The 13913-nt window shown below is 45.0% G+C and overlaps 1 protein-coding gene across 1 annotated transcript in view; it reads right to left on the bottom strand.

Moving 5' to 3' along the window:
• The window catches only part of Gucy2g (guanylate cyclase 2G), a 41041-nt gene extending 31004 nt beyond the window's left edge, over positions 1-10037 (bottom strand). Inside the window, 4 exon segments of the mRNA NM_139042.2 lie at positions 1137-1322; positions 3459-3568; positions 6094-6442; positions 9645-10037. Of these exon segments, the coding sequence (NP_620611.2) occupies positions 1137-1322; positions 3459-3568; positions 6094-6442; positions 9645-10037 (1038 nt within the window).
• Between the last annotated feature and the right edge of the window lie 3876 nt (positions 10038-13913).

Genomic DNA, 13913 nt, shown 5'->3' on the forward strand with positions numbered 1-13913 from the left:
ACATACACACACATACACATACACCATACATACACATAGTCACACATGTACATACAAACACATATACACACATGCATTATACTCACACACACATACACACATGCACATACACATACATCATACATACGCATACATACATACATACATACAAACATATACACACATGCATTACACTCACACACACATATACACATGCACACACATACATACACACACATGTACACACACACATGTTCATCACGGTCAGTCTACAGTCTGACCCTCATTCCTCATCAAGCCCCTGTCTTCAGTGTCTCAGCTTGTCCCAGAGGGAAGTGCCTTTCTCTTTTCCCAGTAATCAACAAACTAACATGTTGTCCTTCCTCTGTGCACAGTCATATTCCTGCTGGTTGGTGTGTCCTCTCATGACTGCTTGTCTGACCTCTGCCACTCCCCATTTGACGCTTCCATCCTGACTAATAGTCTTGTCATCCTCCTGATAAAGGCCATCAGCATAGTCTAAGGTCCCATTGGCATGTCTTCTGCTATGTCAACATGTATTATCACACTCAAGGTCACAACTTGGAAGATAGATGCCACTAAGGATTCCAGTTCATGTTTGAGAAACCCAGCTATGAGGAAATTGGGTAATTTACTCAAAGACTCCACAGTTAGTAAACAGCAAAGACCAATAGCTTCCCATCCCACAACTCTGACTCCTCTGTGGTCATGGGTATGGACGTCACAAAAAAACATCACGTGAACCACTGTTTATTTTGGGCTATGGAAGACGTCTGTGTGCGTGTGTGTGTGTGTGTGTGTGTGTGTTTATGTGTGGCTCTGTATATGTGTATGTACATGTGTATACGTGTATGTGTGTGCATGTGTGTATGTGTATGTATATATGTGTATGTGTGTATATGTATGTGACTTTGTGTGTATGTGGATGTACATGTGTATACATGTATGTGTATATGTATGTGTATATTTGCATGTGTGTGCATGTGTATGTGTGTGTATATGTGTATGAGTGTATGTGCTTGTGTGTGTGTGTGTTTGTGTGTGTGTGTGTGTGTGTGTGTGTGTGTGTGTGGTTGGGGAGAAGAGACAGACACAAGAGAAGTGACTAATCCACTGTGTAGAAACCCCCAGCAGACCTGGTCCTCTGAGGAGATGGAGCTTTGAAAGGGTGGCCTCCTCAGCCTTTGGTAGACTTGCTTCCGGAAGTCATCATCTCCAGCGCTCCCTCCATAGGTGCTGGGAGCAATGAGAAACACCGACTCATAGACTTTGGGAAAGCGTGTCACCTTGTCCTCTGCCAGTACTTCCTTCCAAAAACTGTCCTAAAATGTAACAAAGTAAACGTCACTGTGCTGTAGGAAATGACCTATGGAGCCCAACTCCATCCAAGACAGCACCGAACCTACTGTCATATGCTAATCCTTGGAAACAATAATTCCAGAAGGTTCTGCAACACTAGGTGCATGTTTTATAGCTAGCACGCAAGCCAGAGATTAAAGAAGGAAAATCACACTGGGGCACCAAGTCATAGCTAAGATGCGTAAAGCTTATGTAACAGCAGAGACTCCAAACTGAGTGCATTTAGGACCACCTGGTCCCACTGTGTTCTGTGGTTTCACTGTTTGCGACCATCAGTAGCAGCTAGATGCCGGGCTGCTCCGACAAGCACATGGGCAGCACTCGCTGCATGGATCCCAGAGTCCCTCGTGCAAGCATGTCTAGAGGTACACTTATGTGTATGCATGGAAAGTATGTGTACTTCACATAGCTGATATTATCATGTAATACTGTTACCCTGCAGCTTGATTTTTTTTTCTTACAGCATAAACCTAACGGAAATCCATTCTGTCAAATGGATTTCTGCATTGTTTAAAGAAGCAGGGTGATGTTGCCTGTATACTTCATGGTATAGTTTACATTGCATGTTCTTCCTGTGCTATCCAATTCCAAGGCCAGTTGGAATTGACTATCAGAGCTTTGCAAGGAAGAAGGAAAGGTTGGAAGGAGTCCTCGGCGAATCCTAAGAGCTGCCCCATCCTCTCCTCCCACCATCTACCTGCAAACGCAAACAGAGAGAGGGAGAGGGAGAGGGAGAGAGAGACAGAGACAGAGACAGAGACAGAGACAGAGACAGAGACAGAGACAGAGACAGAGAGAAGTGAAGGAGGGCTGATAATGAAGTAGAGGGAAGAGGGTGCCCTGGGAAGTAGAGGGAGGTAGAATTCCAGCCTCCCAGAGAAATCTGAGGCAGCTTGGCCATCCAATACTTCCTGACAAAGGAGGAATACGGTCATTATCATCCCTCTTTACGTCGACTTTGTTCCGTTTTAGTTCCTTCTGGTGATATAAAAACAAGTTCGCTTTAGAAAGGAAAACCCGCTGACTGGAAACTGCACTGTAGACGGGCAGTGAAAGAAAGGCACGTGGCCCTTTTAGATGTCATTAGTGTAGTATGTGCAGGCACAAAGGCTGGCCCTGGGCTAGAACACACCCGCGTAGGAGGTGTGCAGCCTTGGAGAAGGTATTTCATCTCTCTGGGCCCCCATTTCTTATTCTGGTAAGGAAGTTAAAACACACAAGCAACGACTCAGTCTGAAACAGTACTCAGGCGACTTGGGAGTTCTGAGAACGTAGACCAGGTAGCTCACTTGCCTCACCTAAGTCTTGGGTCTGACAGTTGGAAGGACAATCATGTCTGCCTGGCAGCAGCATAGGTTAACTGTCTACTTAGTACATACATGTATGTGGTGTTTCAGCCTTTTCATGATCAAGGAAACAAACCACCTGAGAACTGTTTCATGGGCCAGTAAAATGGCCTCTAAGGCCCATGTTAGCTTCAACAAGGACATGGGGAAATGACTGTGGAAAAACAGAATGGGGACCACCTGTCTGAGAGTCCTTCAGGCAGGCATACGTACTTGGCAGAAATTAGAGTTCTGCTGATGTGTGCTCCCCTGGAGGGCAAAGGCTTGACTCTGGAGTCAGTTAACCTCGTCTTGGTCCAGGCCCAGTTCCTCACTAACTGCAGAGGAACTCTGTGTAAACGCTTCAGTTCAATCTTGCTCTATTTTACTGTGTGTATTCAGGCGTGTGTGTGTGCATGCATTCATGCTCATGTGTGTGCACGTGTATGCGTACAAGTGTGTGTACAAATCTGTGGGGGGTCAGAGTCAACCTTGAGTGTTGCTTTAGATGTCCCATCTTGTATTTTTGAGGCAGTGTCTCTCAGTGGCCTGAGCTCACCAACTAGGCTAGGCTAGGTAACAGCCTTTTAAAGTGGGTTCCAAGGATCAGGGTGTGTATCAAGCACTTCACCGACTGAGCTGAATCCCCAGGCCTGGTCTTAAGACAAACCTTCAGGGTACTGACCTCGAGCTGCAGAATCTGGTTCCCAAACAGATCATGGCACCTGACAGTTCCTATCACCTCTCACTACAGAGCCACTGACCAAGCCCTACCTCCAGCTGCTGCAAGAGAAGGAAAACAAATTCTCCCGAGTTGAGTCCCAGGTCCTCTGCTGCTTGCAGAATGTGCTTTGCGTCCTCTGAGCTGCAGATCAGAATGATAACTAGAAGAAGGGGGAAATAGTCAGTTGCTCATGCTCTCTCTCTCTCTCTCTCTCTCTCTCTCTCTCTCTCTCTCTCTCTCTCACACACACACACACACACACACACACACACACACACACGCACACACACACGCACAGACACACTTGCTTTTTTATGTCTAAAATAAAACCCACTGCAAACAGCACACAGCCCTTTTATTTCTTGGAAATACTTCAGGAAATAGGAGTGCCTAGGCCATTGTAGGACATATGTAAGCTGAGCCTGTGACACACAACCGTCAACCTTTGTCCTTAAGAAGCTAATCTTTGCGGCAGTTTTCCACCACCACAGTGTGCAAGCTCGGGGCATTTGAGATCATTTCTCGGCCTTGTTTTTGTTTGGCTGACCCCAAATCTGTAGCTCCCCAGCTGTATATCAATTAGGAGGAAGCAAAAGAGGAGCTGAGGTCAACGACACTTGGACCTTCTGGGTTGGGAAGGGGAGAAGTGACCACGTGCTTTGCTTCTGTTCAGTAACACCATCGTCCACCCTGAGGTCACACAGATGAAGAGGCAATTTAGCTCTTAGGTTACACAAGCTACTGGAAACAGCTGTGAGCCAGCCAGAATGGAGCCCACTGTCAGGAGAGCATCCTACTGTCAGAGGAACGTAAGCTCTGCATTGCTCACAGAGACCACCGTAAAGGAAGACAGGCTCATTCGGGCTCACAGTTTCAGAGCTATCGTCCATCGCCACATGGCCCCGTGCTGAGGTAGGGCATCACCGTGCTGGGAGCATGCGGGAGACGACTGCTCAATTCTCAGTAGACGAGAAGAAGAGTGTGAGGAGGGGACATGGAACCAGGTGAAGCCTCCAAATACACTCCTGGTGACCTACTTTCTGAAGCCAGGCCCCATCTGCTAAAGATTCCAGAACCTCCCAGAACAGTCACCAGCTGGAAACCAAGCATCAGACACACAAACTTATGGAGGACCTTTTTTTTTTTTTTTTTTTTTTTTTTTTGAGTCCCAGACAGTGAGTGGGTGAAGAGATAGGGGACAACTGAGCACTCTCGCCAGAGAGAGATAAGGATCTGACCCCAGTGTGGCAGGAACTGTTCAGAGAAGGTCTCCCTGAGCAAGTGAACTTGAGACTGAGTCTAGAGGCTGAGAAAAAGCTCCTAGGAACTGGGTGAGGAGTGAGCGTGGGCCATGAAGCATGTGTTAATCTGAAGAGGGGTTCATCAGGATGTTCTAAGCCGTACCACAAAAGCAATGACTGCCATATATTGGCCAACTCCCTATCCAAACTCGGTCCTAAACCCTTCCCACATAAAGCCCTGTTTAGTCCCAACCTTCCTGAGAAAGAGGTAGGATGGTTTCTATTTAGTAGAGAAGGTGGCTATGGCACAGAGAGGGTAAGATTCTTGCTCATGAGTGCATAGCTAAAAAGTGAGGAGGCTGAAATAAAAGTTCAGTACGTCTGTCTCCAAAGCCATGTTTTCAGTAATAACGTCCAAGCTTTGCAAGAGCATGCTTCTAGAACTTACTCTGTACAGTTCAACACTATAACATCTGAGATTTCACATCACATGCTCATATGTATGTGTGCATGTGTATATGTGTATGTATATGATGTGTATGTGTATGTACATGATGTGTATGTGTGTATGTGTATATATATGATGTGTGTATGTCTATATATGTATATGTATATGTAATGTGTATGTGTATGTGTATATGTATATGTGATGTAAATGTGTATGTGTGTATGTGTATCTGTATGTATATGTATACGTGTATGTATGTGTGTATATGTATGTGTATCTGTATGTACATGTATGTGATATATATGTGTATGTGTATGTATGTGTGTGAATGTATATGTGGTATATGTATGTGTATATATGTATATATGTGATATGTATGTGCATGTGTATATGTATCTTATGTATATGTATCTGTATGTATGTGTATCTGTATGTATATATGCAATGTATATGTGTATGTGTATATATGTATGCGTATATATCTATATGATGTGTATATGTATGTGTGTATGTGTATCTGTATGTATATGTATGTGATGTATATATGCATATATGTGTGAGTATATAAGTAGTATATGAATGTGTATGTGTGTATGTATATATGTATGTATATGTATGTGATGTATATGTGTATGTGTATATATGTGTGTATATATGTATATGATGTGTATATGTATGTGATGTATATGTGTATGTGTGCATGTGTGTGAATGTATATGTAGTATATGAATGTGTATGTGTGTATATGTATATATATGTGTATGATGTGTATGTGTGTATGTGTAAGTATATGATGTGTATGTGTATATGATATATGTATATGTATGTGTATATATATATGTATAACAAAGAAACTGCTTTAATATATTATTATTTTTGTACCTTGTCTCCACCTCCTTTTTATACTCATGGGAAAGTAAGTATAAGGACAGGTTCATAGCCATTTCCAAACAATCTCTGAACATGAGCAAAGGGGGAAGTCTCTTGCCTACTTACCCCTGGCAACAGAAGACATGCTCCTGAGGCCTTCCTGCAGAAGGTCTGAGTGGCCGCTGCTGTATCTCACTCTGGCTGTGATGGTGAAATGGAGCTGGAGTTCATCCTCCACAGCCTTCCACAGCTCATTCACTTCTCCCCAGGAGGAACCTGCCGAGGAGCCTCCAAACACCCCTATATATTCCCAGCCCAGGTACTGCAGGCTTTCCCGAAGCACAGTGCCGATCTCCTGCTTGGGCGGCACAAGTGTCACACAGGTGTCACACCAGAAGTGATCCTCCAGCGCTGTCATTTGTCCAACGAAGTCAAACAAGGGGATGTCCCACTCGGAGGCCAGTAAACCAATAACCTTCAAGGTGGACAAGAGAGCAGCTTTCTGTGACGCTGCACTCACACTTCAGGCACGCTGTCTGCAGACTCAGGTCCAGGGACCCTGTGGTCATTTCTGAACCCTGTGGTTCAACTTCTGGTATGTTGGTGACAATGCCTGCCATAAAATTTGTAGTGCAGGGACCTCGGGGGACAGGAATGATACATGCAAAGCCTTCTGGAGCCCTGCTATGAACTGATCCTTGTGTTAAGAAGGAAAGGCCATCCAGAGACTGCCCCACCTGGGATCCATCCCGTATGCAGCCACCAAACCCAGACATTATTGCAGATGCCAAGAGGTGCATGCTGTCAGGAGACTGATATAGCTGTCTCCTGAGAGGCTCTGCCAGAGCATGGCAAATACAGAGGTGGATGCTCACAGTCAACCATTGGACTGGGCAAGGGGACTCCAATGAAGGAGTTAAAGAAAGGACTGATGGAGCTGAAGGGGTTTGCAACCCATAGGAAGAACAACAATATTAACCAACCAGACGCCCCAGAGCTCCCAGGGACTAAACCACCAACCAAAGAGTACACATGGAGGGACCCATGACTCCAACACATATGTAGCAGAGGATGACCTTGTTGAACATCAATGGGAGGAGAAGCCCTTGGTCCTGTGAAGGCTAGATGCCCCAGATTAGGGAATGCCAGGGTGGGAAGGTGAGAAGAAGTGGGTGGGTGGATGGGGGAACACCATCATAGAAGCAGGGGACAGGGGCATGGGATAGGGGATTTCTGGAGGGGAAACCAGGAAAGGGGATAACATTTGAAATGTAAATAAAGAAAATATCCAATAAATGGTGAAAAATGGACCACTTCCAATATTAGGCATTGTGACACAAACTTATTACCTATAGAATCCATTCTTAATAATCATACAATAGTATTAGCTGAAAATTTTTCTCGGAATGTTTTAAATACACTTATGATTTTTGTATTTGGACAATTTCATAGCTAGTAAGATGTGGCCCCAGATCGAACACGAACCCCTTGTTAAAGCAGCCTTGAATTCTCAGAAAGGTAATCATTTTAAGAATAAAGATGCTCTTTGAAAAAGAACTTGATGTTCATCTCTGTCTTCAGCTTTTAGAGCTCTCGTGCATGACACACGCTCGTGGTCAAACTTGGTTAGCTGGAATAGTGTCCAAGTTGGTTTTTTTTTATTGGTTGAGATTTTCGAACATGCATAAATTGTGTTTTAATCAATGCCTACCCCCATCAGTTCCAATTTCTCCCCTATTCTACCAACTATTCCCTCCCAAATTCATGAGGATTTTATTTTATTTTACTTTTTAACCCACCGAGCCCAGTCAGAACTGGTAGCATTTATGGGTACGGGGCCATCTACGGGAACATAGATAGCCTCTCAGAGGCTGCATCCTTGAAGAAAACTGGCTCTCTCTCTCTCTCGGTAGCCAACAACTGCCAGTCTTTTCTCAGCTAGGAGTGGGGAGTCCTGACTGCCTCACCCTCCGTGCTTAGATTTTGCTTCGTCTGATCTCACTCTCGTCCTGTGCACACTCTCACAGCTGCTGTGAGCTCATACGTGCAGTTTTCCTTCTGAGTTCTGAGAGCAGTATTTGGTTGTAAACAGCTACTGTCTTCGGCACCTAGAATTGGTCCTCCTTGGTGATCCCTGAGTCTGAAGGGGAGGAGTATGATGTAGACGTCCCACTTAGGGCTGAGCACTCATTTAAAGATGGAGATATGGGGGTGTATTACATGGGTAATTCTGGTGTAATGGGATTAGAACTCAAGTCATAGGCCCCCATTTAAATGTTTCCTGAACCCATCCACTCGTTTCTTGTGTATTTTCTACATTTTACAAAGAACTTCAGAGACCTTTATGTTAAAGGAGTTTATGCCCCTCATGGGAGCTGAGATCTATCAAATTAGTCCCAGAAAGCATTGTGCCCCTATAGAATGTATAGATGTACATTTGCAGGCATTAAGGGATGCAGTTGATTACTTTTTTTTTACTTTCAAAACATTAACTTGGGATGAACTGTCAAATGCACGTGGGTTTTCAATCTCACCCCCGATAAAGATTATAAATCAAAATTTGTAAATGAACTTCAGTGATAGAGAAATTCAATGCCTGGAGGAGAAATAAAGAACATTTTCTAGTCCGTTTTTCAGAGGTATCTCATCTCTTGGCTTCCTATGAAAACATGTTCACATACTCGCCCAAATGAATCACTGATAAATTACTCCAAACTGAGGAATTACGGACAGGTGAAAGGAAAGCAGGGGGTGGGCAGTGCCTCAATACTTGGAACTGACCTTGAAGGAAGAGCACGGCTTAGCGAACCAGAGAGATGTCAAATGCAGAGAGATGGAGATTTCAAAGGTCACCTGGGTTTTACAGCAACAAGCACAGAGAGTTCCACAGCAGCACCAGGGGAGTGAGATCTCTTTTTGGTTCTTTTTTTTTTTCCCACGAACCCAGGGCCTTGCGCTTCCTAGGCAAGCGCTCTACCACTGAGCTAAATCCCCAACCCCGGGAGTGAGATCTCTTAGTCACCCTCCCCATCCTCTCTCAGATGGGGTGAGGTCCTCGGACATTTGACTAAGCTAAGCCCGTTAACCACAAACTGCATGCTTCCCTCATTTGCTGTCGCTTAGAACAATCTGTCATGCCGTGTTCGCTCCAGTTTGCTGTGAGCGTCCCTGAATAATTTATTATACACACCAAAGGAAAGCCTCCTCCAACAATTGATAATGTTATATTTAAAAACAAGCCCTGGCGTTGGTCTCAAATTCTCCAAACCAAGCAAGCAGTTGACAACATCAGAAGCAATGAGTCTACGTACAAGGCAGTCAAGCAAGCAGGAAGGGAAGGACATGTGACCTACTCATCCCTCAAAAGTCTTTAAGGACCATTAACTCTTTTAGTTACTTGGTCTCAAAAAATAAAAAAAAGAAAGAAAGAAAGGAAACTAAGACCTAGACAGCAATTTTATGATTTTTGCCTAGAGATTAGTGAAACTATATACCCATCTGAAAATCTCCTTATAGAATGCAATACCATGTACAATGAATATATATACCATTACATTTTTTTATCAAAATGTAAAAAAATCAATAAGAAGAGAGAAGTGAAATTTGGGTCTTTATCTGTATGCTCTCTCCCGTCAGTAGAAACTCACACAACAGTTTTAGAATACTGCATACTTTACCTCTGCTGCTTCTGGGCATGCTGGTCCAATCAGAACAGAAATGTGTTCTCTCTGGACCTGGTCGATGAAAGCTGCAAGGGACTCCTTGGCATTGCAGGTCGCGTTGGTGTACGTGAACTCCCAGCTCAAGTTCCCAGGACCCACTGGCTCTGAGTTGAGTTTGTCCACAGCAATCTGGAGGCCTGCCCCCAACCTTTGCACACTAAATGGATGAGAGATGTTCCAGGGGGCATGGAACCCCACGGTGAGCTTAGCAGCTTCAAGACAAGTCATTAGCATAACGACAAAGAGCGTCAAAACCAGAGACGAATGACCTGCATGGCTTTCAGCCCCGCCATAGAACCTATGTTCTAGTGGAGGCTCAGAGCGTGCCCTGGAAGCCATGGGTAACATCTAACCAAGTATCATTATACAACTCTGGTAGGCTCAGCCTCTTTATCACTCGTGCACAAAACTTATATGAGAGCGAAGAGTCCCTGGAGATGACAGCTTGCTTTCTATTCAGTGCCACTAATTAACAGAAGCTGGCTCTTTCTCAGCAGGCCCTAACACAATATAGAATCAGCAGAGCTGTAGAAAACAGGCAGGAGTAAGGAGTCGAGAAGCTCCTGGATGCTGGTCCAATGATACCACTGACAGCCTTCTTTTTGCTGGACAAGTCACATGGCCCTATGTGAAGACACAGAGTCCATGCACATAGTGAAAAAGCCTGTGCTAGAATTCTAACTGCTCTTCATGTTAATTGCATGACCCAGGATATAGTTGGTGTGCGTCTTCTCCAAAGTGGTATGGGGAAAATTACAAGAAGCCATGTAAATCTAGTCCCTGCTAGAAGGCTGACACAAAAGCCATTCCATCAATATTAGTTTTAGGGGCTGTGGAGACAGCTCAGTTGGTAAAATGCTCACTACACAACAGGAAGACCTGAGCTTTAACCCTCTGAACATACTTTAAAAGCTGAGCACAATGATGCATGCCTGTAAGCCTGATACCAGAGAGGTAGAGACAGGAGGATCCCTGCGGTTAGCAGGTCAGCCAGTCTAGCTGAATCATTGGGATACCTTGTCTCAAAAAACAAGGTGGAGAGCAGTTGTGGACGACATCTACTGACCTCCACATGCATGAACACGCGTGCACAAACATACAACACACCAAAATTAGATCTGATGGTGAGTACCATAGTAACAGTGGAAGCTATTGTCTGCTCAACCCATTTTACAGGAAACATTTAGAACAAGTGAGCTAACGTCACTGCCAACCAGGCATGTCCTCTCTCCCTCACCTGGGCTTAGAGGGATGTGGGTCTAGAGTTAATGTATAAAGTCCTAAACCCAATACCTCCTCCCTTACAAACTCTTCCAATACTGTGACTCCCTTTGCCTTCACAATGAGCCTAACACCGCCATCCCTCTCAGACTGACGTGGTATGGGTGCTATGAGACTCCATGCTCAACCTAAGACCTCAAATTTAGTAGGAAGTCAGTAAAATTCCACAGGAAGGGTTTGGAATTGGTCCACTCAAACTTTCTTTCCAAGAGAAAGAGAGGCAGGAAAAGGAATTTAGCATACCTGGAATGTGATGGCGTTTGGGAAAGACAGCCAGTGTGAGGTATGCACACACATCCCCTAGCCTATTGTGGGGAAAGACATTGACTGCATGAAGTCTGTCTGCTTCTCTGCGCAGTATCTAGGAGAGAGACCTGCAAACTTGACAGTTTCTTATCCTAAGATCTCAAGGATGCTGTGGGATGCCATATTGAGTGACAGGTTCTCTTTCATATCTGGCTCACAGGTTCCCCCTCAGGCATAGGCCTTGTGTTAACCATCCCTGGAGTAAAGGACACTAGCTGCTGCCTGTCTGGGTTATGAACCTCCAACTTCCGGCTGGATCCTTAGGCTTGATCCACAGCTGAGTGGGACCCAGTGCTGGAGATGAGCCCCATACTCAGCAAGGGTTTGGGGAGCCAAAAGAGTTATGACAGAACTGGGTGAATCCCATGTCTTGGGTTTGCAACAGATCAATTTCCTCAGGATTCAAAGACCACTGCTTCAGAAACAATAACCAGTACCTCTGGAAGATGGAGACCCAGGTGTTGGCTCTGACTGAGTGCTAATGGCAGAATGAACGGTAGTGTCCCTGAAAAGCTCTGCACAAGAGGAAGAGACTCCTTCCCCACTCCCGAGGGCTCTGCCAGCTGCACAGTATTCTACTCCTATACCTACCACACCAGTTTCCACAAGGAATGTGTTTTTGACAACTAAGGAGGCACTTTTGAAGAGCTGGGCCTTCTGATCAATGCTTTCAATAGTTAAGCTTTTTTTTTCCAGCTATCATCAGAATCCAAACTTAGCCTGTTGTGCTAGCCTAAAGTCCAGAATTCTAAATATTTATGTCATAGTCTTTGGTTCTACATCCGGGATTGCTGACCCAAAAACCATGGCATGGAGATTGTCTGTCAGAGGTCAGCCAAGAGGATAGGAAGCAAGCTGCCTAGGAACATGTGACAGTCAAACAAACTCAAGGGTCAACAGCGAAGTAAGAGATCACATGGTCCTTCCTTGTGACTTTAGATTTCCCAAGATCTTATAAAAATATATTTTTTATTCAAGCATATATTGTGTATTGAACAGATTACTGCCTCTTCTCCCTGAAAATATTTTCTTCATTTTCTTGGCAAATGGAAATTGAATTTAGGGCTGATGGTGTGATAGGCAAGTGCTCTACCACTGATCTACATCTAAGGCCTCCAAGACCTCTGGTATGTTCATGCATGTCTCTGCACATACATGTGCGTGTGCTTGTGTGTGTATGTGTGTGTGTTATGTGCATGCGTATGTGTGTGTTCATGCAGTCAATGTGCATAGTATGCAGAGGTGAGAGGAGGCCAGAGGACGTGTCAGGTGCCTTCCTCTGTCATCTTTACCCTACTCCCCTGAGATGGGGTTTCCCACTGAACCAGTTCTCTGATCCCACTAGCTTCATTGGCTAGTGAGCTCTAAGTAAATGCCTGTCTCTGTCCTCCGACATTAGGGTTACAAGTGCCTGCAGACACGCTCAGCCTATTAGATGGGTGCTTGGGGATTTGAACTCAGATCTTAATGTTTACACATTGAGCACTCTTACCTACAGAGCCATCTCCCCATCTCCCACAAACTTCTTTACTGTCACATATCCCAAACACTGAGCCAGTCAACTCTATCCCTATTCGTCATTCCCTGGCGATAACATGCTTTTGACTCATGGGAAAATGTTTCCCCATCTGTGCCAATCGAGAGAATCATGTGCCCTGTGTTTGGCATCTGGCCCTTAGCTCTCTGCTGAACAGTCACAGAAAGCCAGGCAGGATGTCCCTCTGCACTCCCCCACCCTCATCTGCTTCTTGTCTGTAGACAACAGAGGGCCTCCCACTTCCTGGCATTTCCTCTCAGTTCCAGTTAAAGGCCCTGGATTAGCCCTCTAGCCAGGCCCTTAGGGTGGCTCACCCCATGCTGTAAGTTCAGGGAACCAGAGCTGTAAAGCAGAAGGTATCCTTAAGTACTTGGGAAGAGGGAGGTTTAAAAGGAAAAAAAAAAAAAGCTGTTCCCGTAGGAAGCAGTGCAGCAGAACATTTGTGAATGCAGGCTGTGGGAGGAGGCACAAGCTGGCTTGGACACATTAGGGGTTGCCTAAACCCTCAACTTCCTTGTCTGTAATTAGCCAGGTTGACTTTATGTGACCAGCAAAAAGAATACTAGACACAAAGCACACAAATCAACAGCCAATAAACAACACCATTCAATAAAGGGCTGTATTTACAGTCCAGACCCTCATCTCTGTTGACTGGGCTATCCCGCCTGCCACTTCTGCAGAAGCCAGAGGGGAAGGTAAAGGGCAGTGCTGTATATGCAAATGCAGTGAAGGTACATCACAGATGACAAGGCTTGGGCTGGTCCCCAGAAAGGAAAGAGAAAGCTCGTGTAGGCAAGTTCCCATGTGTTATAAACACCAGAGTGTATGGCCATTCTGTATGTACTGAGTCAGAGGACCTTTGGCTTCTAGTGGACAGCATCATCCCAAAACTATGTAACGCAAGATACATTTGTCATTGGCATTTTTCCAGTTGATGTATTTAAAAACCGAAAACCGCCCAGGGAAGATGGTCCAGTCGGCAAAGTGCTTGCCAACACAACCATGAGGCTCTGAATTTGATCGCTCGCTCTCATGTGATAGAAGGCACATGTTTTGACAGCACATATGACCCTAGCCTGAGTGGTATGAGATGGGTGAAT

This window comes from Rattus norvegicus, chromosome 1 (genome assembly GCF_021556685.1).
Source record: "Rattus norvegicus strain SHRSP/BbbUtx chromosome 1, alternate assembly SHRSP_T2T, whole genome shotgun sequence".
Classification (NCBI taxonomy): Eukaryota; Metazoa; Chordata; class Mammalia; order Rodentia; family Muridae; genus Rattus; species Rattus norvegicus.